Source organism: Anopheles merus, chromosome 2L, assembly GCF_017562075.2.
Source record: "Anopheles merus strain MAF chromosome 2L, AmerM5.1, whole genome shotgun sequence".
Lineage (NCBI taxonomy): Eukaryota > Metazoa > Arthropoda > Insecta > Diptera > Culicidae > Anopheles > Anopheles merus.
The window spans coordinates 46,641,238-46,665,993 of record NC_054083.1 but is presented as its reverse complement, the minus strand read 5'-3'; the positions used below and the strand labels follow the sequence as shown (position 1 = coordinate 46,665,993).

Sequence of the window (24,756 nt, the reverse complement as noted above, 5' to 3'; positions counted from 1 at the left end):
CACACACACACACACACACCCCACACACTAAGTGAGCAGTATGTTGGCCCATCATGCAACAGGAAGGGAGAGCGCGTGCTATGTGAGCTCTTCATTACAATGTAATCCTATCATTGGACGACAGCTAAGCCCGTCCTTCTTATCGGCACCCCGAAGCCCATGCCTCTCTTCCTCTCTCTCTCTCTACGTCACTTCAGCACCGCAGAGATCCTGTCGTACCGAGGAAGCGTCACTGAATCCGGTACAAAACGGCTGATCTGTTTGTCTTAGAGCTTCCACGGACTGACGACGTCACCACTGACAATCTACCTTCTTCTCTCTCTTTTTTTTTTTTGCTACACCATCAGGATAAGCATCATCCCCCAATAGAGGGGGGAGGGCGGACAGGGAAATAAATACTGTCGAGTGGCACACAGACAACAACGAAAAAAAAAGGACGTAGCAACCATCCAAACGACAATCACAAGATCATTCTCGTCTCCGTTGGCATTGTTTTCCTTGAGATCGAGACGCGTCGAGAGAGAGAGAGAGTACGCATGAATCACTTGTACAAATCGACTCACGGCGCAGAAAGATGCACGGGAGGCCTCGGCTGCCGCTTCCTACCCGCAATGTAATAAACTGCACTGCAAGCTCCTCCTGCCGGACTGGCGCTTGTTTTCCCCCAGTTGCGATAACACAACAACAGTGGAAAAGCACAGCAGGCAAAGAAGAAAAGCCTCCGTGCTCCGTTAGAGGTGCTTGGTGGTGTGCGTTTTTTTTTACCATTCCTTTGCGCATGGATAAGTTTTCGGCTCGCCGAGCTGATGCAGATTGTTTCTGGATTGTCCGGCGGAAAGCAGTTCATTTCTTTCCGGTCGAGCAACGACCTGTGAGGAGTATTGTTTCTCTTTTTAAAGAAAAAAGTATTCACACTTCCAAGCAACTGCACACGTCACTTGTAGGCAAGTTCTCGCTTTCTGCCACTCTCGCGCTCTAATCGTACCAAACACGCTGTACACCGAACCTCCATTAGGGGCACTCACCTGGAACGTATCGGCGATAACGACCGCCTTCATGCCGCCCTGCGACGAGTAGAAGATGCACACAAAGTAGATCAGGACGACGGCGATGTACTTGTTCAGACCTGTTGCTTCCGAGAGGGCGATGGCGGGCGCCAGGACGGCCACCGACGTGTAGAACAGCATCTGGAGATGGAAAGGAAAGCGAAAACGGAACGTTCAAGGCACAATGCGAAGCGATAGCAGTAGTACGTAGTACGTAGCATGTGGATCTATACGCCCAGGTACCGCGTTGAGCGCTGTGAGTTGCTGTGAAACGTGCCTAGGTCAAAGGTTCGTCTCTTGCTTTCTTTTTTCCGCACCTTTCTTTCTTTCTTCGATTTCTTCCCCAAAGCCGGCAGGTTGGCTGGCTGATTGTGATGGATTCATGGTACGAGGTACGAGGCGCTCCCGGAACTACCTGACAATCTACCCACACCGTGTTGTTGTGCAAGTGGAGCTATAGAAAATCATTCCCGGTACGGGGAGAATGTGGCACACACACACACGTACTTAAGGATAGGATTACTTAGAGCGTAGAGCATTTTGTGACGGAGCAAGATGACACTGGATTAAGGCAAAATGGTGCAAGAGATTGGGACAAAGTATGATGTTTACAGCAACACGAGACGCTGGTAACAGCGTTATTCCCAGTTCCCATAAGGCTGGATACAATAAAAACGACACACACACACAGACAAACTCGGCGGTCAGTGAGTGTAGTCCTTTCCGACTAATGCGACTTCCGGGAAAGTGTGCCGCCACAACATACCCGGCCCATCCCGTGCCCCCAAGACGCCACACGGCAAAGCGTCTCCGACATTAAGCGAACGTTGAGCATTGTGTCCCGGGCATTCATCGTTTTCAATAAAGTACGCTACAGCGCGAACACACTTGTGTGCGCAGTGCGGAGGAGTTGGCCCATCAGGGTGCCGGACCTCCCTCTCTCTCTCTCTCTCTCTCTCTCTTCCTCTCTCTTCAGCAAGCCTCAACGATCCGACATGCTCCTCGCTCGGTATTGTTTGGCTTCAAATTAATCCCTAATCCTCCCCGGTGTAGGATAAAGCTATGAAGCAAATGATGGTTTTTTGCTCGGTGTAAGTGACCGGAAACGAGCAGCCGCGTAAGACAGCTTTTGCTTGCCCGTACCGTACTTCGTTTGAACAATCAGCGCCGTCGGAACTAACGAAGCAGTGGAACGGGGCCGTGAAGCAATTCGCTGAAAATTCTTACCATTTTCCCGAGCCACAAACCCGACGACGCATAAAGCGACCGGAGAAACAATCAAACGCATGGTAGACTACTGAACTCAATTCCAGCCGTGTATAGCTATATATATACTCCCATTTGGGGGAGAACGAAGACACACAGGGATCAAGCAGTTTGTCCCTTCCGGCATTTTTTGGGGGGAGGGGGGATGCATTTGGCCACCGGGACGTCAGTCAGGTGGTGCAAAAACAGCAGCCAGAGGGAAGCGAAACGTTGGGAATAAAATTCAATCAAACTTAATTCCATCACACCATTTAATCCACCTTTGATAAAGTTTACCTTTCTACCTAATCTCACCGTGTCTGTGTGTACTTGTGCCTTCCCAGTCGTGGAGAAGATGCTGAAGTTGTGCTGGGTACACTTCATCCCGGACAGGCTCCAAATTGCGCACCATTGTGGCTCGATGAAAGCATCTCTAGGCCTGTCTGGCTAGTAGTTATAGCAATTCGGGCTTTAGGTTAAGTACGTGATGGTTTGTTCCGGTTCCAAGAAGAAATCTAGCTACCCAATCAAACGGCTCCCAACACGTCCGGGTAAAAAGCTTACCATTCGCTTCAATTCTCCACTCGTACCGTAGTTTGACGAAGGTATTACCGACCGCCCGCAAGCCAAATGTGGCCCCCGCCAATTGTTTGATTAATAGTAGTAACAAGCAAATATCACAACAGATCAGTACGGTGAGGGCTGCCAGGTACTGCCAACGCCCTCCAGCACATCCCAGGTGCTAGAGCTTGTGGTGTTAGGGGTTGTTACTACCGGACAGTACTTTCCCGCACGCCCACAATAGTGACACCTTTTTTTTTGGGCCTAATTCTGTGGTATGTTTGTGTGTATGTGTGTGTGTGTGGATTAAACGTCCTATACTGATCCCAATACACATCGCAAGGGGTGCATCAGTGGCATAGAGATAGCACTGACACTTGGATTTGCTTCCAAAATAAAATCCAGCAAGGGAGCCAAACCAAAATGGGCCTTCCACACCCAATTGACATTTTAGAGCACGAATAATCGAGAATTCGAGCAAATTCCCTTAAACTGGAGCTTTAAACTTCCCTTAAAATGCACCAGTTTAAGGGAATTCAGAAAAGGTCCTTTAAAATCAACTGTGATGAGGCTTTTTCGTTACTTTCTTCTAGATTCGCTCGGAAATGATGTTTCCTATCATTATAGTTGGTCATGTTCCCATTTTATACTTACATAATACCCATTTTTATAAAATAACGTCACACAAAATTGCCCAAGTGACATTTGTACTAAATTTTTAACCATGATCTACTCAAATGGTACTTGAAATATAAAAAAAAGTGGATTTGTGTGTGTAGAAAGTGTCCAAATTTCGTTTGTATGTGCGAATGACCTTCTTATATTGGATAAAGACGGCGTCCAATTCGTTTTAGATTAACTTTCTTTAATATTTGGCGAAAAACGAAGGTATTTTTTGTACGGCGTTATTTGGTGAAAATTCGACGGTTTTTTTTTATAAAAAAAAACTATACGACCAGTAATAACGTTATTGGAAACGTTATTTCCCAAAGGATAGCGAAGAAAGCATGGAAAAATACACGTCACAGTCGATTTTGAAGGGCTTGTTCTAAAAGTCCCTTAAACTGGTGCAGTTTAAGGGAAGTTTAAGGTGCCAGTTTAAGGGACATAGCTCGAAACTCCGATTTTAGAACACGAAAATGACAATTGGGCAGCTTTTGTTTTTATCTAAAAACCATAGCTATGCATGAAAAATGAGCTCGACGGCATCGTCCATCGATAGAGGAACGTCTAATTTACGAACACACCAAATCTTCGCGCTTTCAACACACTTGATCAAAACACAAATCCACAATTTCAAGCGTATCGAGTACTAATCGAGCAGACTGGAAAAACAATTTCGAGCAAATGTCACTTGGGTGTTTATGCCCCAGATGTCAAACTGTACGCACACTCGTACGCCTGTCGTTTTCGTGCCTATTCGCAACGTGATCCTATAAGCCAGCTGTGTCAAACTCATTTCATCAGAGGGCCGCAAGTACAGATTTCAGTGATTCGCGGGCCGCAAATGTGAGAATAAAAACTATACCTCAATATTTATATAAAATACTGTTTAAAATCATTATTGTTAAACAAATTGACTTTTTGTACTCCTCGCTTCAAATCTGGAATAGTTTCCTATTTACAAATTTGCTGTGTTATTTTTCATTGTGCACTTTTTTATTTCGAAAAATAGTTTAATGTACTTTTAAAGTCACATGCATTTTTTATCCTTATTATTAAAATACGACATTTTTCATTAGTCGCGTTCTAACACGGTAGTTCTGTTAGAAAATATCGTCCAACCACACTTTTTCACTAAGGTATCTTTTTCGCGAGGCGAATCATTTTCAAGCCATCCAAGCTATCCATCGCTGGATGAATAACAAATATATTTGCCTGCAATTTTTTGACAGATCAAGAGAAAAATTGTAATAAAACGTGTTTAAACATAATTTTTGCTAATTTCCAAGTTCCAAGAACCCGTATTTTACAAATAATTTTTTTAAATTACGATAATTTTATCTGACAAAGATTCGTTTTTTGACACTTGAAGGGAGATGATTCGCGAATTGAGGTATTGGACTGTGTGAGCTAATCTATGGAAATAAGCTATACATCGCAGGACTTCGGCATTTCGATTATTTTAATCCTTAATCTAAATACTCATGGCTTAAGCGTAATCATATCATTTTGGTTTTGATTTTTGGGGAGGTTGGAAAGTACATTAATTCGTTTTGTAGAATGTGGGGTACACATAATTCCAACTTGGCTACAATCATTTTTATTAACATTTATGGTGGCATGATTATGAATAAAACAGAAGTGGCTTCAATCGAACATCAAAAATGTAACATTCTAAGGTCGGAGCCGTGCAAATTCGTTCGAAAAAGAATTTCGGAGCCCAATGAATCCTTAACTCGGCACTCGGGGGCATAATTGGTCAAATTCGGGTAATTGGGGCATGGTCAAATTCGGTAGGACCGACCAGATCCATTTCACACTGCAGATTAGCCGCTCCGTGCGACAACCGATGACTCCAATGGTTCCGAATGGCATTAAACGGCTCTATAAGCTTCGGTCGGCACCGAACGGAACTGTTGGTTTGATTTGGACGGATCAGGAGTCAGAATAGCTAAGATCAAAAATGACGATTCTGACAATCCAGCACTAGTTGTTGCGAAGATTCCAAGTGTGTGTATGAAAGTATTTCATTCCTTTTTCGTTTGTAGAAGGTTGACGCAAATCAATTTTTCCATATTTTTCCATAGAATGTGCAATCGAGTGTACACAACATTGTGCTAATATTCAGAATTTCATCGAAACATAATGAGTTTGCATTCAAATCAATTTTTCTTAAGGGTTTCAATTGTTCTGTACGATTGTGCAGCATAAGTTTATGAGATGTTATGGTTACATTCATGTTAGATTCGAAAAATATACCATCAAAATGATTGTTATTCTCTGGAAAATTTTATACAATTAGACAAATAGTAATAACAGTTTTTTGGTTTGCAGTGCATTTAGCAATTCTCAAAATATTCTCGCGGGCCGCATTCAGCATTGACGAGGGCCGCATGCGGCCCGCGGGCCGCCAGTTTGACATACCTGCTATAAGCTGTTGGATAAGGTAGGATTTTGGTTTTGCGTTGCAAAGGAAAGCAGCCGTTTGGCAGTGAATTTGAATGTTGTATGACCATTATGATGGTTTGGAAATTATCAAAAAAAAAAAAAAACTAACAAAAAGCATCAGCCGTTTTAATGGAAAGCTATGGCGCGTTAAAAGCCTAAAAAGGATTCTTAAACCTAAAGTAATCCTAATTCCTCTTACTTGCAAAAGTATTGCACCATCCTAAGCATCGCCCGTTTTAATCCACTTCAATCGAACAGAGATTCACTGCCATTTTGGGGCAAGATTGTTCCAATTCTTAGAAAATCCTACAAATACACTTCACAACACTTCGTGCATTACTTCCCGGAAGTTTCCTCATCTTCTAATGCACGCGTTCATTCTCGAACCACATGGTTTTGATACCGAAGCGCGCGTTGCACAATTTACCCGTTCTCGCAGATTTCACAATCGCACCTTGCTCCGCAAATACACACCTGCGACTGGTGAAATGGTAAACCTCTCAACTGGGGAACAGAGGAGGGCAAGAAAGGCTCCGTTCAACAACGCTTTCCGGTAGGGCGGCGGCACCAAGCGCACGATTTAATTTTCTACCTCAAATAAACAGCATTCATTCTAAACAACATTTCCCACCAAATCAGTATTCTTCTTCCCCTTGTGTACCATTGCTTTAGCGCCCTTTTTCCCCGATCCCTTCAAATGGTGATAGGCGAACAGAAGCCAACAAAAAAAAAGACGGAAGCATCCTTGAAACAGAATACAGAAGTCATCCCTTTTTGAAACGAGCCTTTATCTGTTCCGGGCTCCCACGGTACGACACCGACAAGGAACACACCAGAAGCCAAACGATACTACACCTTTGCCTATACACACACACACACACCACTTACATCCTTTTTTGTGCCCCAAGAAAATGCAAATAAGATGGGCGGAATGGGAGTTGGTAAACATAAATTTTACAAAACCCTCTCGTGGCCTGTGTGTCGCATCCTTCTCCCGGCTTTTTTTTTTAGATCAATCCGAATTCACATTCGGTTCCGTGGGTTTTTTTTTGTGGGGGATACACACTGATACATACACAAACGCACCGCATATGTGCTAGCAAACGGCCATAACAACAACCACAACTTCACTCTTCAGACCTTTACCACAAACCAACCAACCAGAAAGAGCGAGAGAAAAAAGGCAACATTCAGGACGGTTCCTGTTCGCTTGATTCGATTTAACGACCGAAAATGAAAGACAAGATCAAATATAATCAACGCAAAAGCATCATCAAAACCTGTGCGGAAAAGGTTTTGAACCTGGGCACATACAGCAGCAACAAGAAAAAAACAGCGTAAACCAGTTAGAAGAGCGGCAACATTGCATCAAACAACCGAACCGTTTTCTGGCGTGCAGCACTGAGCTAGACTCCAAATTCAACTCCCCCCGCTTTGGCCCGTTGTAATGATACCTCCCTCTGGTTGGAGTGGATCTGTTTTGTGAACTGTGTGAACCCCGGAGAAACGCATCATCCTTTTTGCCTTGGAGCACCGAGGGGAATGAATTGAACGGTACAAACGGTAACGCAGTACTCCGTCGCAGTGTGTTTTATCGACGTGCGAATACCGTGCAAACCCAAATGTTTACGACACACGAGTGCATGGTGGTTTTGGAGGGTGAAGGGGTGGCGGTTACTTGGCAGTAGGCTGCCACCCGTAAATCGTTTGCTGTTTTATGTGTTTGCAGCACACCGAGCACGCCAACCGATGGGGGTTTTATTCGTGGTAAAGCAGCGAGTAAGCAGAAAGGCTTAACTCAAGCCCCACGAGTACTCGGGTACTTCCGTATCGAGTACTTCTCCTGCCTGGAAGCTTTCAGCGTTCCAGCGGCAACCTTCATTTCAATCCTGTAAGAACTGGAGGCCTCAACTTACGATGCATGCTGGAGAGGGGGAGAGAAGAACCTTACCTGAAGAATGTACAGCACCGCGCCGAACGTTCTGATCCGCTTATCGAACCGCATCCCGAGATACTCGTAGCAACTGGTTACATCCAGCTTGAAGTAGATGGGATAGAACACCTTCACCGCAACCGGCACTACCAGCACCATCGAGATCACTGGAAAAAGTGGGATTGTGAAAATAATACATCACAAACCGGAGAGTAACGAAAAGCACTTTCTCTTCGCTTCTTCTGGTACTAAGACCGAGCAGAACCGAAACCGGCCGCCACCACTTACCGATTAGCGCGAACTGGGTGCCGCTGAAGAACATCTCCGCCGGGTTGCCGAGCAGCTCGATCGCCGTGATGAAGCTGGTGGTAAGGCTGAGCGTCACCGGGAACAGGCTCATGCCCGAGCCGAGCAGAAAGTCATCGCTCGATTCACCGCCAGCCGGATCGGCGCCACTGCTGCCCCGCTTTTCAAACCACCCGTAGAACACGCCTGGTGAGGAAGGGGGAAAGATGCATGTGAAACATTGCTCACCCGGCTTACTAAGCACCAATGCCTTACCGATGCCTATCGAGATGACCAGCATGAAGGCGACCGCCAAGTAATCGTACACCGTAAACGTGGGTCTCGAGCCATCCGTGGGCTCGCTGCGGATGCTGTCCGGCTGCCCAAGAGCGACACCCGCCAGCAACACAACCAGCAGGAAGCGACAATAGCTTGCCATTTCCGCTCTGAGCTCTGGAGGACGCTGAAGTTTGTGTTCTTTGTCGCACGCTCCGGATGTTTGTTCCAACTGCTGCACCAACTCTACTTGTTCACACAGACACTCGTAACAATTCACAAGCCAAGACTTCCAGATGGGTGTTTTGGTGGATGGTTGGTCGGTTGGGCAGTCGGCAAACTTAATTTGTTGTTCGTACACCGGTTAAAAGGGTCGGTCTTCTCGTCTATTGCTTTGCGGGAGGCTCGGGAGCGGTTGGCGGCTGTGTTCGGTATTGCTTGCACGTGGGCGAGTGATTTACATCTCCACACTGAGAGTTGTACTGTGCCTGGCAGATGGAAGGATTATTTCCCTATTCCAGAGGGGAGCAGAAGAGACAGAAAGAGAGGGACATTAGCGACACACACACACACACACACACACACACAACCACACACACACACACACACACACACACACACACACACACACACACATTGACAACGATTCACGTCAACGATTAACTATCCAAGAGCAGCTCTAACTTAAAGAAAGGCGCGCTTGCGATGGGGAGATTCACGCAGCGTCAGTACAGTGCGAAACTGTGCAATCACAAGGCGTCCCTGGCTGTCCCTTTGGTAGAGCATTCGCTTTCGAAACTGGACCCTCCCGGTTGGATATTGCCCAAAGAAGAAGCTATCGAAGATGCACAAAGCGCACAAAACCACTTGGCCACACACAAACACACGCTAAAGTTTCCCCAAACGACTACAGCACGCTGCCAACACTCCAATGAACGCTTTCCAACGGAACAATTCCAACTGAACGACCAGCGAACGAGCAGCGCACCGTTTATACAGCCAGAGTTTTGTACTATTATCAAGATCTTCTCCAGCACTGCTACTGCTGCTGCTGTTTCCCGCATTCCCGAACAAAGCTGCACTCCCCTTCATTCCCATCTATCATCACCAGCCCTAGACACAGAACACAATACACCGCGCGTTTTGCTCGGCACTCAACCGCGCCGTGTGTGACGACGTGCATTTGGGTTGTTTATCTTGCCTCCCCTTGATTACCGGTAGTAGTGCAGATCGGTTGAGTTAGAAGAAGATCGATCCAGTTCAATCTTCAGAAATGCAGTGCAGTGCGACACTCACTCACCTTCCCGCCCAATCAATGAAAGGCGGCGACCAAGCGCGTTGATTGTGGCCTGCCCATTGGTTCGCCATGATAAAGACACTCCACTCATCTGTGTGCTCATGCCGATGTACCGAAAACGGCCAAACCAGCAACAACAAAAAAACCCCCCCAACCAACCTTCGAAGCATAAAGGGTGTCGACGCCACACCGGAGCATTGAGCGCGGTTGTTGCGCCAAACGTGACCGTCCGATTTATCGTTCGGCCGCTCGCTGTTTGCCGAAAGCGTTTAATTTTACGTTCCATTTTTTATTTTTCAGGAAGCAGCAGAAACTCTCCTTGGAGACCCATCCATCCGTTGCGAAAACAACTCTCAGCGACACAAACCCATGAGTCACGCATGATTGTTGTGAGACGCGGCGCTGGTGGGTGCAGATAGCAGTGCTGATTCTGCAGCGCTGGGCGAAATGAACCTGATAAGGGCAAACAAACGCTCTCTCTCCCTCGCGCCTCTTCGGTCTCTTTTTTGGATGTGTCTCAAATTAATCAAAGATGTTATCATCTCAATCAGGAAGAGGAAGACAAAAAGGCGAACGATGTGAGATAGAGCCCACCAGCTCCACCGGAAACATAATTGATGGACACACGCAGTGCGCCAAAGAGGGCCTTTTGATTAGATTGATATGGTTGATAAGTCTGCTGCTCTGGGGAGCCCACTGGCAGAGCAAAAGCTGAGCAAAAGTGGGTGCGTTTTTTCACACCACAGTGGACACCGTGATAGTGATTTCTGTGGGCATGGGGGCAAAAAAAAAATTTAGGGAAAAAATAAACGCCCCAAAATGTCTATTTACCTCAGCGAAACTGGCGCTTCCGGTGGGGCACCTCGCGGTACTTGAGAAACGTTCTAAACTGCAGCAGTACGATCAATCCGTAGCTTCCCGTTCTGTGTTGCATTCGCGGTATTGCACTGACCACTGCACTACCGTAGCACCACCATAAACACGTCCGTAAGCTGCAGGGTTTTTTTATCGGCAAAGGAAGGGTTTTCAGGTACGACCTGAGTGCGATCGATTTAAAATTCGGGAAATATATACAAAAAACGGGGAAAAATTGTAAAAAGGTTTTTGGTCTTTTTTTCAAACACTCTTAAACGCAACTAACGTTCACACTTTCACCAACACTACCACCATTACACCACAGCTGATCGTGATCGTTGCTCCGTTGGTATGTCCGTACCGCACGGGAGCAAATTGGAAACTCAATGAAACGCGCCCGAAACGTCCACCATTTATTAGCAAAAATCGCCCTGTGTGTGTGTGTGTGTGTGTGGAGCCAGCGGGAGGGGGAAGAATGATGAGTAAGGAAGCATCCGTTCGCATATCGACGGGGAGAGTGAGACACACACACACACGCACGCAGCTGTGTAGCTTCCTCCATATCATGATCTAACGCATGAACACTCCTCCCTCATATTCGTTTTTGGCGAGATGGATTGGAACAAGAGAAAAAAAAATCATACGCAACCAACTTACACACACACACACACACACACACACACACACACACACACACACGACACACTGGGTCAGTGGTATGATTAGCACCCCAACGCCCTCCGAAAGCCACGGCCCGAAAATTTCCACTAAACACTAGCGCAGCAAACCCCATGGTTGCTACAACATTGCAAAACGCCCAAGAAGCGCGGCGATGGTTCGCGCTCAACGTTGCGACACCCTTAAGGGCCTTCCCGGAACCACGCCGGTACCGGGCGGATCGGGCCGGGTTAGAATGGGATGGAACTAGTTCAAACCTCAAGCCGGCGGACATAACCAGCTGCAGCAAGCACCGGCGGAGCGGTGCAGCGGCAGCAGCAGCAGCAAACACCCAACTACGACGATCGCTCAGGGGGGGGTGGCGCAATACACAACAACGCTGTGGACGACCTCCGAGGCTGCTCTGACTCAGCGTTGCAGTTGCAGCGGAGGGGGTAGTACCGTACAAAGGAAACGCAAGATTCTAGCGCTACTTCAAGATGGCGTACGATTACGAACGACCCTCGAGCCGGGGCAATTATTTACAATAAATGAACATACTTTCCCCTGTGGCAGGTTTAAAAAAGCGGTCCCCCCACAAACGAGGATCGAATTAACCCCCTTAACCTAACGTCCTTATTTTGCGCAAACATTTTACACATTGCGCCGCACGACAAAGCGACGCGCGGGGAGACAAAAGCATCAAAAAGCATGATGGATTCACATTCACGGCGGCTAATCGGGAGCAGGTCGCGTCGTCGTCGTCGTTGTCGCCAGCAGTTAATGGGGTTGACATTAATTAATTGTCGTAATCCGATGTGTTTGTGTTCTAACCAGCACTACGCAGCATGCCATGCTTTCCTTCGCTCACACAGTCAGAGAGAAAGAGAGCTTTTTCGCCGCCTCACCGCCGCCGGGTGAAAGGTTGAGTTTATTAGCGCGCGCGTTTTTATTACCCGGCAAAAGCTCTATTCTGCCACGCTCGTTAATAGGATTATGGGTGCCCCTCGCTACATCACTTACCACCACCGCGGGTAGGATGATTAAGATGAAGATTCTCACAAACACAGCACACACAGCACACGAAAAAGAAGCAAGCTGTTCTACTGTTCTACTTCCTTCGGCGCTTTCGTTTCCGCATGCCCACAAACAAACCGAACGTCACCAGACCAGGCACTGCGATACTGCGAAATTTTGCGAACACGGGTGCACACACCGGGAAGGAAGGTCGACACAAACAATTTGGATATCACTGCATCACAACAACACATGACACACACGCGCACACGGGAGTTTGGGTGAGTTTGCACCTACTTGGATGAACTGTTTTTGTGCACACACACACACACACGAACCACTTTGAATGACGTTTGGCAGGGTGTGTTGAGGGCAGTGCAAATTGGTCCAATCAATTCGTACGAGCAACAGGAGACGAACCTCTTTTATTTTGGCGTTTCTTATCGGGCGGAACAAAATTAATTTCCTGTGCCGCGTGTGTTTCAAAGGGACGCGAACACCACCGATTGGAATGAGCATCATTTATGAGCGACGGCCTATTTAAGTGTGCAAGCATGATGAGTTGTGGGTATAAAAATCGTTCCCCGTTCAAGTGGATGCGCCGATTAGCGCGCAGGGCTAAGGGTGCAGCGCGGGACTGTAAAAAACTTTTGCAAGTTTCAAGTGTCCCATCCACGCCAGGTGAGTGGAGAGGTATTTTTTTTTTTAGTATAATCTTCCACACTCACTGCCGCACACTGATGTAATTGTACGTCAAAAATCCGTGCCACCGTTACTCGAGCGTAGCGCACCGCAACCGGCATCAAACACAGTGACTAACGAGATTTTATTACACTAATTAAAAAAATCTATTCCAGGCTGAAGAGGCTGCCCCCGCCCCCCCCCCCCCCCCCCCCCCCCCCCCACCAAGACCAATCGTCGGCAATCATCAGCAACTTCAGCTCAAATGGGCCATTCTGAGAGTAGAAAAGCGGCGGCGGCGGCACACCGGTCGGTAACGTACTTCGAACACCGCACTGCAAACTGTGTGTGTCACATTCTTGCCCCGCTTAGCAAAGAGAGAGAGACAACAGTTGGAAAAATATTCAAACTTTGGTCGTAAATTTTCATAAACATTCCAACGACGACGAGTCGCCATACACGGGCGAGAGAAGGGGAAGGAAAATCGTTGTAATATAGGTACGAGAAACAACAATGAAGCTTAATGGATATAAATGGCACACAGAAACACACCGAGCCGTCCGAGGGGGGTAACGCGTTGATGAGCTTGATATCCCGTCGAAAATAACGAAAAAACGCAACGAGCGTGTTAATTCCGTCCCTGATTTTGTGTTAGCACACTTTATCAAATCACTACCGGAAGTTATGGAAAACAATAGGGGGGAGGGGGGAGGAGGGTGGAAAACACAAGATGTAAACAAAACAGCCAGCAGAGCCGCCACCACACAATGTTTTACAGCACTCAAGCAAGCAGCTACTTAAATTAAAAAGACCTTCCCCACTGATTCCCACTGACAACCGTTTTGCACCTGGACAGCAAAGGGTAAACAACTCCTCCTCTGCATCCGTAACGGCGCAATCTTTTACCTCAACGAAACTGGCGCTTCCGGTGGGGCGATTCACGAAAGTTGCTCACAATCTTCGAACACCGCTGGCTGTCTCGACACGTACAGTGGGGCCGTTGCATTCGCCTTAAGGCTGCACATACACGCACCGTGTCTCACGCACACTTCACTCAACACCGCGATGCATTCGATCGCAACACTGCCGGCAGAATCAAACCCAGAACACTGGACGGTACAGTAGATATAGCTTCTTTCTGCCGCTTATCAAACCGGAAGCAACGCTCACGCAGAAATCTTGCGGCATAACAGTTTGCAAATCGCCACTCCTCACAGGCACAGACTTCACTGCAAGAACTGGAGTGGAGTTCGGGCGAGATAAAACGTTCAGTGTGCGTGTCTCTCACGCTCTCGAATGCAATCCCCCCCCCCCCCCCCCACCCCTTTCTTTGGAGGTCGATTAACGTTAACCGAACGGGCACCGCACACCTGGTGGAACCGCATCAAACCGATTCGAACCATGCGGCGGCTGGGGCTTACTTTGCTTGATCGACCAGGCCAGGCGTCTTAAGGTGCGAATAGACCCCGTTGTGGCGTGTGGCAGCACATTTGCCATCCACTAATTACATGCCAATTTTCGCACAACAGTAAAAAGGGGACGTGGTGATGAAAGAAACGGTAGTAGTATCACCTTCCCTTTCGAATGTTCTAATTAGTAATAGCATAAAGCAACTAATTTTACAGAAATTCGATTAGCATGCGTTTGTTAAAGCGACCAAAAAAATGGTTTACTTTCAGGTCGTGCTACAATTAACGAGTAATATAGCAGAAAGCTCTAATTTGTTTAGCAAACAATGATTCAGTCAACAAAAATGCTATTCCCAAATAGCCAAACTTGCTTAAGCAGCCAATTTTGGCAAGACTAAAGCTCGCTGCTTGAATTTGCCCTTTGCAGTAGATAAACAGCATCAAAGTTCCAGGTGGTCCTGCTAAAAAGCGCATAAGCAGCTTCCTTATGGCAGGGTGGTGCCGGGGATTATTTTTCTTTGTGTTTTATTTTCAAGCAAGACGTCACTATTGAAATAAACAATACCATTTTTTGTTTGCTTTATGTGCATGTTCATTTGTGAACTGTAAATGTTCTTAACGTTCACCGAATTTGAAATACTTTACAGTTCAGTCAAAACCACTGCACTTAATATTATTAATTCAAATAACTAATTTAACTGAAGCACGACAAGACACAGGACTGCGTCCGTCTTTGACACTTTGACAAGAGCCACCCTGTTGTACCGATGTCATTCATTAAAAAGCTATAAAGTTCCACCAAGTTCGGTACACACTCTTAAAAAGCAGTAAAGTTCCATCGTCTACCCTGCAGATAGTACTAATCAGCCGCAAAGTTCCAAAGAGTACTGAGTAAGAGCTACAAAGAGCTGGCTATTTGGGTTATTGCGCATCTTTGTAGTTTCTTTAGACAATTATGGTATGCATGTTAGTTAGCCAATTTCGAACACTTCTAGTAGTGACAGCATTTGAAGCTAAAACGCCAGTTAAACAGCAAAATTATTATTACAAAACTATATGCTTTAATTTTAGATTAAATGAACAGTCATTAATTGTCGTAATTATGTTACTAAACAAAATCAAAGTGTCCGCAATTATTATATTTATTGTGTGTTTTATTATATAACTCAAACAGTTTCTAGATTTTTTTCTGTTTAGTGTACATGCATAGACAGAAGGTAGAGAAAATACCGATAACGTCTGATAATTGTAAATTAAAGTGCGTGAAGATCGGGAACCACTCTTTAAATTTCAGATATTAGACATCGATAGAGGCCCGGCTCGTGGCACAGTTGTCAACTCGCACGACTAATCAAAACATGCCCGCCATGAGTTCAAGCCCCGAATGGACCGTGCCCCCATACGTGTAGGGGGACTGACTGACTGATTGATTGACGATGTACATACGCTATTGCATATCTCGTATCTCTAGTATTCGCGTTTATCGAATTACTATAAAAAAGTGTTTATACTACCGTTTCAAAGGTCGAAAAATACTGATGCAGAATGTTGAAACATGTAATTTTACTGCATTTTCGGTGTGGTTTTCGTAAATTTCATGCTCTATATGCTCTAAATACGCTGTTTAAGTATCAGTAAAATTCAAAAATAGCATAAAATATAACAAAAGTAAGACAAAATATTTAAAAAAAAATCGAGAATTGCATCATACTACGGATCATTGCTGTACTGTAAGTGTATTCATGAACTATTCTTTAGAAATGCGATATGACCACCTTTTTCAGATTATTTACTTAAGGGAGATTAATTTATTTAATGTTATAGAAAATGATTTTTATCGATTTGGAATGCATTAAACTTCATATTTCAGCACATTTGTAAACAAAGCTAAATCATGAAACCAAAATTGCTTCCACTTGCTTGAACATCACTAACTCTAACCGCACCTTAAGAACGTTCCGAAGACAGGTCACGGGCAGTCCGTTGCTGCTCACGCGCACCGCCCCCTCCGTAGTCGGATCAATGAAGATGGAACCAGTTCAAACTGAACCGCATGGATACACTGACCCTTACCTGCCGGCGTGCGCGCACGCATTATAATGTATCGGGTGTGACGTGACGACGGACAGCGGCGGCGGCAGCAAAAGCCAGCTTGCGCTGAGCCCGCGTGCAGAAAAGACCGGTCTCGCGATCACGCTCACGCGCGTTTCAGTAGGCGATGTCGCGTGAGAGGGGGGGGGAGGGGGAGTGTCACAACACAACAACACGGCTATGACATTTTGGAGCTCCGGCTTTCTCTCTCTCTCTTTCTCACGCTATTGTGAGCGTTATGTTTTTGAGAGAAGTTTGCTTGTCTTGTTAGATTAATTTCAATTCATCCGCAATACTTGAAACAGAACGAGTCTTTTAGTTACCGTCTCCATTAAATTGCAGTACATTTTACTAACTCTTTCCCATACCATCGGCAATTGATCGGCGCTGGTTGATTGATGAATGGAGTTTGGGCAATGCTTCTAATCTAATCCCTTCCAAAGTACCATACCAACATAATTACCAAAACGACCCCACCGCCTAAGTCGCCTAATGGAGCGTAACGAACCCAAACCCCACCGTTACCCATATATTTCACACAACTCAATACCGATTCTGTCGTCGAAATTTGTCGAAAATAGTTAACCCGGTGTTCGGCTGATTAGCGTGACATGTGATACCGCTCTGCGGCGGGGAAGGATAGATAGAGACACCCGGGATGTGGGCGCGCCCAACATTCGTTTGCGCTCCAAAACGATATCTAATTGCGTACGCGCTGAGCAAAATGTTCCCATCGCCCGCAACAACCCGCAACACTTTGGAAGCAACACAAATTAGTCCGCTTAATAGGGGGCCCCCAACCAATACTGGCGGGAATGCTGTGCGCGGGACCTTTTGGGGACCGTTCGAAAGCATGCACGTCGCCCAAATCTGCCCAAAATTCCACCAATCGATGTGCCGATTCATTCATTCATCCGAGGGCGCACCAACGCACTCCTGGAGGACACATTTTTGTCCACCCAGTTGTGCGGGTAGGAGGCTGGCGATGGCAACACTGGGTAATTGATTTGATGGCGAGCGCTTTTTGGTGGACGCGCAAAATACTGCCGCCACCGTCGTTTCGCTAATTAAATTGCCATTTGACACCCGGGCAATTGGAGTGTGCGGAGGCGCCGATGCCGATTAGTCGGATTCGTACTGGAACGGTGGACGGCTCCATCATCTCAAAAACTCCAAGTGGACGGATATTTTTCTAGCGGGTCGTACGGTTCGACGACATTAATGTGTAACGACCGTGACACATGGAGCGCGTCCGACGCATCAACACTATTATTGTCGACTCTCCTCGTTCGCGCTGCGTTTCGGGCAGCAATTTGCCAAACCCGACCGAAACCGATCCGAACCTGATTCGTGCGGTGCACCGTGATACCGTCCAGTTTCTTCCTGTCTACCAGGGGAGAAGCCGTTACACCCAAGCCAAGGACGGATAATAACGTACCGTTGACTATATTTATCGCCGCAGCATCGCTGACGTTGCCGTGGTAACTTCGCTCTTAGTAACTGTTTCGTTTTCGAGCGAAGAGGGATGTATTTTTCGTCACGTTTTGCATGCTGCTCCCTCCCAAACAGCTACGTCATTGTTCGCTGCAAACAAACAAACAAACAAACAAACAAATATTGAGCATCGCTTCTTTGATGCGCGGATGGCCAGTCGATTGAAGTTTGGGGCTGTTGGATGATTGCATTAGCGAGCGGTCGCGAGAATGATTTACAAGTTGCAAAAGGTAGCCAGACATGAAAGAACTCATTATAGTCGAGTCGGGTATGGCGTTTCATTGAGCGAATCCAGGTGAAGCTTACCGTGGGTCAGGGATGGGTTTGTCGTGAATAGAGCATTTGGTGCATGGACGATGGAATAATTCCAAGCGTTCTGATTCGTAATTGTGCTGAATTTCTACAGAAATTTAATAACTTGCACAAAGCAATAAGCTTATTACTGGTAGACTTCAAATGAGTTATAAGGGTCATGTCACTGGAACTAATTGGTGGTCTGTAAGGTAGATGACGGGACTTATACAAGATAGGCTGTGGTTTGATTCCCATCTGAAGCGTTTACAAACTAGCAAAAATACTTTATTTACTTACTCGCCTAATAGAGAGTAATATAAGGACACATTCGAATGTTATTGATATATACTTCAAATAGTCGGTAATGAATGTCATAAAAGTGTAATCGCCACCAACCAACCATTGTCGATAAGAGCTATTTGATTGGTTAGTGTTAACCATTTTTATTTCTATCTTCTTTCAATGTAACTAAATTTAGTTTAACAGTACATCAATTTAGTTCCCTCAATTCTTTGCTAATTATATTTATATCATTTTATTTTATTTTTATCAAATTATGTTTGCATTTCTTTTCAACCTTTTGCTATCTTTAATTTGATTACATTTTCTACCTTTTCTTTCAACTTATTTTTATTTATGCTAATAGTTATATGTACAATTATTTATTTTATCTCTTTACTTGTTCTCACCATTTCCATGTTTATTTATCCTATTTTTATCATCATATCAGCATATTATCAGACTCTGTTGCTTCTTTTTATTCTTTGTTACTATTTTACAATCAATATCAGAACCTTTCACGGATTATGCTCCATTTATTTATGTTTTCAAAATTCTGAAAACACAGAGCAAGTATAGATTTGTTTTTGAAAATTAACAATAATACTAATGCTTTCTCCGCTTACATTGTGCGCTGCTAAATTAACACTAATGAGCTCAGATACCTGACGCAAACGATGCACTTCATTTCTACCACAAAACCATTCTATAGAGTGCACAAACACACTCCTACTGCACATTCCCCTCCAAAACTTGCACAGATTGGAAATGTTATCTATCACAACACAGGCAAATTACCATCATCCCTACACCATCATCATCATCATCATCATCAAACGGGTGCGTCACAAAACCTTCTCCTGCGGAGTGCAACATCAGCGCGACGGTTATCATTAAACATCACCAGAGTGTGTTTGCCTCGCTGCAAACCGTTTGCTCAGTCAGAAACGGGGGTGGGGGGGGAGAGAGGAAGGAGAGAGAACATTCCGTGAACATTCCGCAAGGTAAATAGTTGATTTACGCGAATTACCGCCAGGTTGCCGCACCACAGGATATGAATTCCACCCCCTTCACCACACGCGTTTTGTTTCAAGTGTTTTATTTATTCTTCTAATTATGATAAATTGCCGCATTAGTGTGCAACCCATCGGGACCCAGCCGCCCATCAGCAAGAGATGATGTCGGTGCAGCAGCACATGAAAATCATTTGCCAATCTGTGGCTGCCAGCAAAAAGCTAAACAATACACACGCGTGCCAATCGGATGGCTAATAGCAACAAAAAGCCCCCGCGTCGCGCACCGGCTGGTTGTTGTTGTTTGCTGAAACCGATTGGCTAAATGTATGCATTTATGCTCAGCAAAGCGCTAACAATTCAGGTACGCGTTGGGCAGGGGTAGAGAAAATGTGAATTGAGGGCACCAGGATTAGCAAACGATAAAACGCGCATAAAAACGCAAATAATAAAACAACGGTTGAATGCTTAAGCACACAACCAACCATTCATTCACTCCATCCCCACATTACGACTTCGAGAGCACGATAAACATCGCTTTGTGTGGCCTATTTTTAAGCGTACGAACATTATGCTCTTTCTGCCATCATACCCTCATACCGCATGATGATAGGGACCAGGTAAGATAGGTTGCCGGGGTTCTTCCCTAAGTAATGCGCCACTAATTGAATCGCGTGGTAGCAGCGAACCACTTGAAGCGTGTGCTTTTACTAATAAGAATGTTAAAGCACTGATCTAATTGTGGTTGAAAATGGAGGGCGTTACACACTCACTCACGAAAGATATAAAAAGAGAGAGGAACGGCCTCCGCGGGTTGAAATTACTTACAAAAACTCACATTTGTTTCGCGAACCCTACAATTATTGGCTTTGGCGCGTCTTTCCCCTAGAAAAGGGAATTAAAAAGTGGGAAACAATTCCACCAGCAATTCACCTTGCGAGCACCCGTTTCAATTGCAACATCCTAACCCCCATTGGCCTATAATAAAGGTTTAGCTTTTACTTGCCACTTACCCGGGGGTAGGGGGGGGGGGTTAAAACAACACACTAAACCCCGCTGTAGGAGCATATTGCCTATTCCCATGGCGGCCGGGGTGAGGGGACCAAAGTTCGCTTTTCCACCAATTAAACATTCAAACATTCGCTTCCTTCGTTTTGCAACCCCCCCCCCCCCCCCCCCTGCTAAATGTGGATTCCTTCTGGCACTTGGTGTAGCTAAAATGAGAAGAAGAAAAAACCCGCATCAAAATCGGTTTCATTAAAATGGATAGAAAGAAAGGAAAGGGACAAACAAAACCAACCCCATACGTCAGCATCCCTTCTGCAGCGATGTTGAAGGAGCACGCGTTGGCTTTTCCCGGTTCGACTTACACTTTACACCACACCTGTCATCGATGGAGCGAATTTTGAAGCGCCCAAGGGATGTCCGCATTAGAATTCATGACCCGTTGTGACCTATTCGATTCCTTTTCTTTTCTTGCCAACGTTCCAAAACACCGGTGGGCAACGTCGGATGATTGATGCGATGGTGAGGGCGAAAATCATGCTGATGCTGGCAGCCCTCGGACCACGCGGCCCGAACACGCAGAGGACTTTGCCACCGATGGGCTACTCCCCGGTCCGGTCCGTGTCCGGTCCACCTTTTCATCGGGAGGGGTTGTGCTGTGTGCTAATGTTGACTTACGATACACCTCTTTCCCGGGCAGAGTGAGCTACTTCCACGAACGGAACGGATGATAACCCATCGAGCTCGAGAGACAAGGTGGTCCTGGCGTTAACCTTTCCCCCCACTTTCGACCACCGGTTGGTAGGGTTGTCCAAAAATATACAAATCATTCGCTGATTACCCTTCCGAGAGCAGCAGTAGTAGTCGCACAGAAAGGTTAAGGGCACACACACACACACATGCCCAGCCAGACCCCCACCAGCCCGCTCCATTGCGGTCAATCCCCGGTCACGCATCCACAGTTCCGCATTGCGAAATGGGTAACAGCAGCAGCATCCCTTCGCCTCTTCCTCCGTTCTTAAGGTGGCGGCTTTCTTTCCTTTCGACCACCGGCAAAACAAGCCAAACCAGCCAGAGCTCGTTCTCTGCCCTTTCCGTCCAGCCCCTTAATCATGCCGCGGCCACCGGGCCCCCGGTGGAGCGATTTTAGTGCTTTTCTTCTTTTCCCGAGGGGGTTTGACGGCTGTGTTTACACAGGATACACACCGGTCGCCCTTGCCATTATGAAGTGATGTTCTCTCTCTCTCTCTTTCTCTACGGGGAGATGATTATGTTTGCCCAAACTCGCACAACGGGGTTAAAGAAGGACACAGGAGAGTAGCGAAAGGAGGAGAGAAAGCGTGCGCGCGCGGTTTTGAACGTCTTCACCGCCGCACCACCGTAGGGACAAAAGTTTTTCCCTCGAGTGATCCAATTATCGGGTTTCCGGAAGACTTTCCCAAAGCCCGCCTGCTATCCGCCCCTTTACCTGCTGTCTTTCACCGTCTTCCTCCTGCACAATCATACAGTTCAGTGCGTTTCTTCACGCACCTCACGGGTCACGATGCCGCGAGGCAAACGGGATCGATGCGAATGGATAGTGAGGAGCGTAATCGTTAGGGCTGGCGACCTCGGGGCGGGTTTTCCCGGGCCTGTTTTTGATGGGTACGAGAGCGAAAGAGCGTGCAGAAGATTATTTGACAGTAGCCCTGGGGGGGGGGGGGGAGAAAGGGCATTCACAACTGCCCACACGAATTCTTCCTCCCTGGGAGCTGTCGCTCGCGGCATCAATTGTGCATCCATCATTCGAGTTGGATTTGGAAGAAGGAAAACTCACCCCGGTAGTAACTAACTCTCTGTCTATCGGTCGGAATTTTGTTAAACTGAAGTTTCTTCATTTTGAAATCATGGTTCGTTGAATTTTCTATCAATCTGTTCGAAGCTGAAGCAAACCAAGCAACACACCAAAGACGGTATTATTTCCTCTGACCTTAACATGCACCAAAAATCCTTCATTTAGCTTCACTCAGGACAATTCCTTCAACAACTGGACGGTCCACCGGTCTACTTTGATGGTTTAATTTGACGGTTGCAAATTTTGCAACTCACACCGCGGTTCCCATTCAAAGCGAGTGGTTGATTCTCTTTCTCTCTCTCTCTCTCTCTCGCTCGCTCACCTGCATCCCCATCATGTGGTAAATTCAATTAACCTTTGTTTCCATGACCAAAAATACACCCTCATCTTTATGACCACCTACCCGGGTAGGTAATACATTTTATAAGGGAATTTGTAATTTTATTGGTCAAAAAATTTCTTGTTTAACTTATTCTATGCAGCAATAATAACAATACTTGTTTTCATGTTATAAATTTATGAAGTATGGCTTTCAGTTACATAAATTGAATGCAAAGCAATTAATTCAACTGACACTAATACACCGCCATGTCTTCCCGACTGTCGGGGCAATCATTTATTCTATGTGACTTTAGAAGAATATTAAGAGCTAGAAAACTTTTGGAATAGATTCTATAAATATAACTACATGCATTGCTATACATATCATTACAAAATTAGCGACTAATTCAAACCAAAATCCTTTATTGTATGTATTACCTACCCGGGTAGGTGGTTATAGAACTAAGGGGTAAAAGTTGATTTTATTTTTTAAAGCACATTTAAAAAATTGAAAATTTCGAATTTTTTACCACTTTTTTAAAACATGTTTCTCTAGGCATTCTATTTTTTTTGGATCGATTCGATAATCCAGTAAAAAGTTATATAAAAAAAATAAGCAAAACATACCCGGGTAGGTGGTTATAGAAATGAAGGTTAAACTTCACCTCAACGATTATCGCATTACAGGGTTTTCCATTCCAATTAACAACTGTCCACAGTCAACTAGCAATCCTCGATTTGAAAAACACGATTGTCTACCACTTACAAACAAGTCAAGCCGTTTTTGGTACACTGTCCATTTCAATTTCACAATTGTCGTCTTCGAAAACACACGTCAGATGCGGCACGGGTTGTTTTGGTTTTGGCTGGAACGTGTATCACTTGTGTATAAGAATTGCACCATGCTGTAAACAGGTCTTGATTGAATATGAGAATATGAAAAAGTTGAGCAATATGGACATGCTAAGCAGTTTTATCATTTGGTTTTAGTTATTATTGGAGCGTTACAGTTTTTAAGTTATTTTGGGACGTTGTAATTTTTTTTTTCATTTGCTACCAGTAAAAGCACTGATTAATGTACAAATTTTTGCATTGTATTAAAAATTAAAATATAGATAAAACTGCCTAACATGTCCATGTTGCTCAGCTTTCCCAACTTCAAGTGATACACGTTCCAGCCAAAACCAAAACAACCCGTGCCGCATCTGACGTGTGTTTTCGAAGACGACAATTGTGAAATTGAAATGGACAGTGTACCAAAAACGGCTTGACTTGTTTGTAAGTGGTAGACAATCGTGTTTTTCAAATCGAGGATTGCTAGTTGACTGTGGACAGTTGTTAATTGGAATGGAAAACCCTGTATAATCACGCGTCGTACGTAAGAAGCGCAGCACAAAAGGCCTGACCCGCCAGATACGCGGGTCACGCTAACGCGTTCGTCCCCGGCGTCGTTTAAAACTACATCTCCCCTTCCCCAACAACCCGGATATCCGGCACTCTTTTAACGTGTAATCTCAACACCCCTCATTCATGTGCATCACAAGTAAGAGAAAAAAATAACAAACACAGACGCCTGTAACGCGCGTGGATAAATGGCGCAAAACACTCTCTCCCAGGTCCTACCGACGCTGGGGCGCAAAAGCCCCGGAAATCTTTACAGTAAAAGTACACATCCTAACGGTGATGATGGTGGTGCACAGCAGCACACAGCAGTGAGAGTGAGAGAGAGAAAGAGCGGGCAAAAAAGGAGGAAAAATGTGGCACAAAAAGAGGGTTTTTTTTGTTTGCTCTCCTCTCACTATCATGTTGTTTGCTTGCTTTTGGTTGCTTTTTCCCTTTCTTAAAGGCTGTGCGCTTTTCCATAACCTTGAAAAAGTAACCATACCTGAAACGATAGCAAAAGTTCTTGATTTTTTTATATAGTTTTTATCTTTGCCTCCCCTCCCGGTTTTTTTCCTCCTTCTTTCCATCACCACTTCCGGGACGAATCCATTTTCTTTCACGCTATAGTACTGGTGCTGTACTTACAGTTAGTGTTGCGTCTTTTTTTTT

At 45.5% G+C, this 24,756-nt stretch overlaps 1 protein-coding gene across 4 annotated transcripts in view; it reads right to left on the bottom strand.

Annotated features, from left to right (window-relative positions):
* The window catches only part of LOC121592656 (sodium-coupled monocarboxylate transporter 1-like), a 54,970-nt gene extending 32,386 nt beyond the window's left edge, over positions 1 to 22,584 (bottom strand). Inside the window, exons 1-6 of one of the 4 annotated variants that reach the window (XM_041914294.1) lie at positions 10,896 to 11,003; positions 10,586 to 10,791; positions 8,458 to 8,969; positions 8,185 to 8,388; positions 7,915 to 8,063; positions 1,026 to 1,187 (exon numbers count right to left, since the gene is read on the bottom strand). In XM_041914294.1, the coding sequence (XP_041770228.1) occupies positions 1,026 to 1,187; positions 7,915 to 8,063; positions 8,185 to 8,388; positions 8,458 to 8,620 (678 nt within the window). In that variant the 5' untranslated portion in view covers positions 8,621 to 8,969; positions 10,586 to 10,791; positions 10,896 to 11,003. Of the gene's footprint in view, positions 1 to 1,025; positions 1,188 to 7,914; positions 8,064 to 8,184; positions 8,389 to 8,457; positions 8,970 to 10,585; positions 11,008 to 12,289; positions 12,376 to 22,365 lie in introns of those variants that run through there. The other 3 variants (XM_041914296.1, XM_041914295.1, XM_041914297.1) reach the window with 3 other exon arrangements.
* Between the last annotated feature and the right edge of the window lie 2,172 nt (positions 22,585 to 24,756).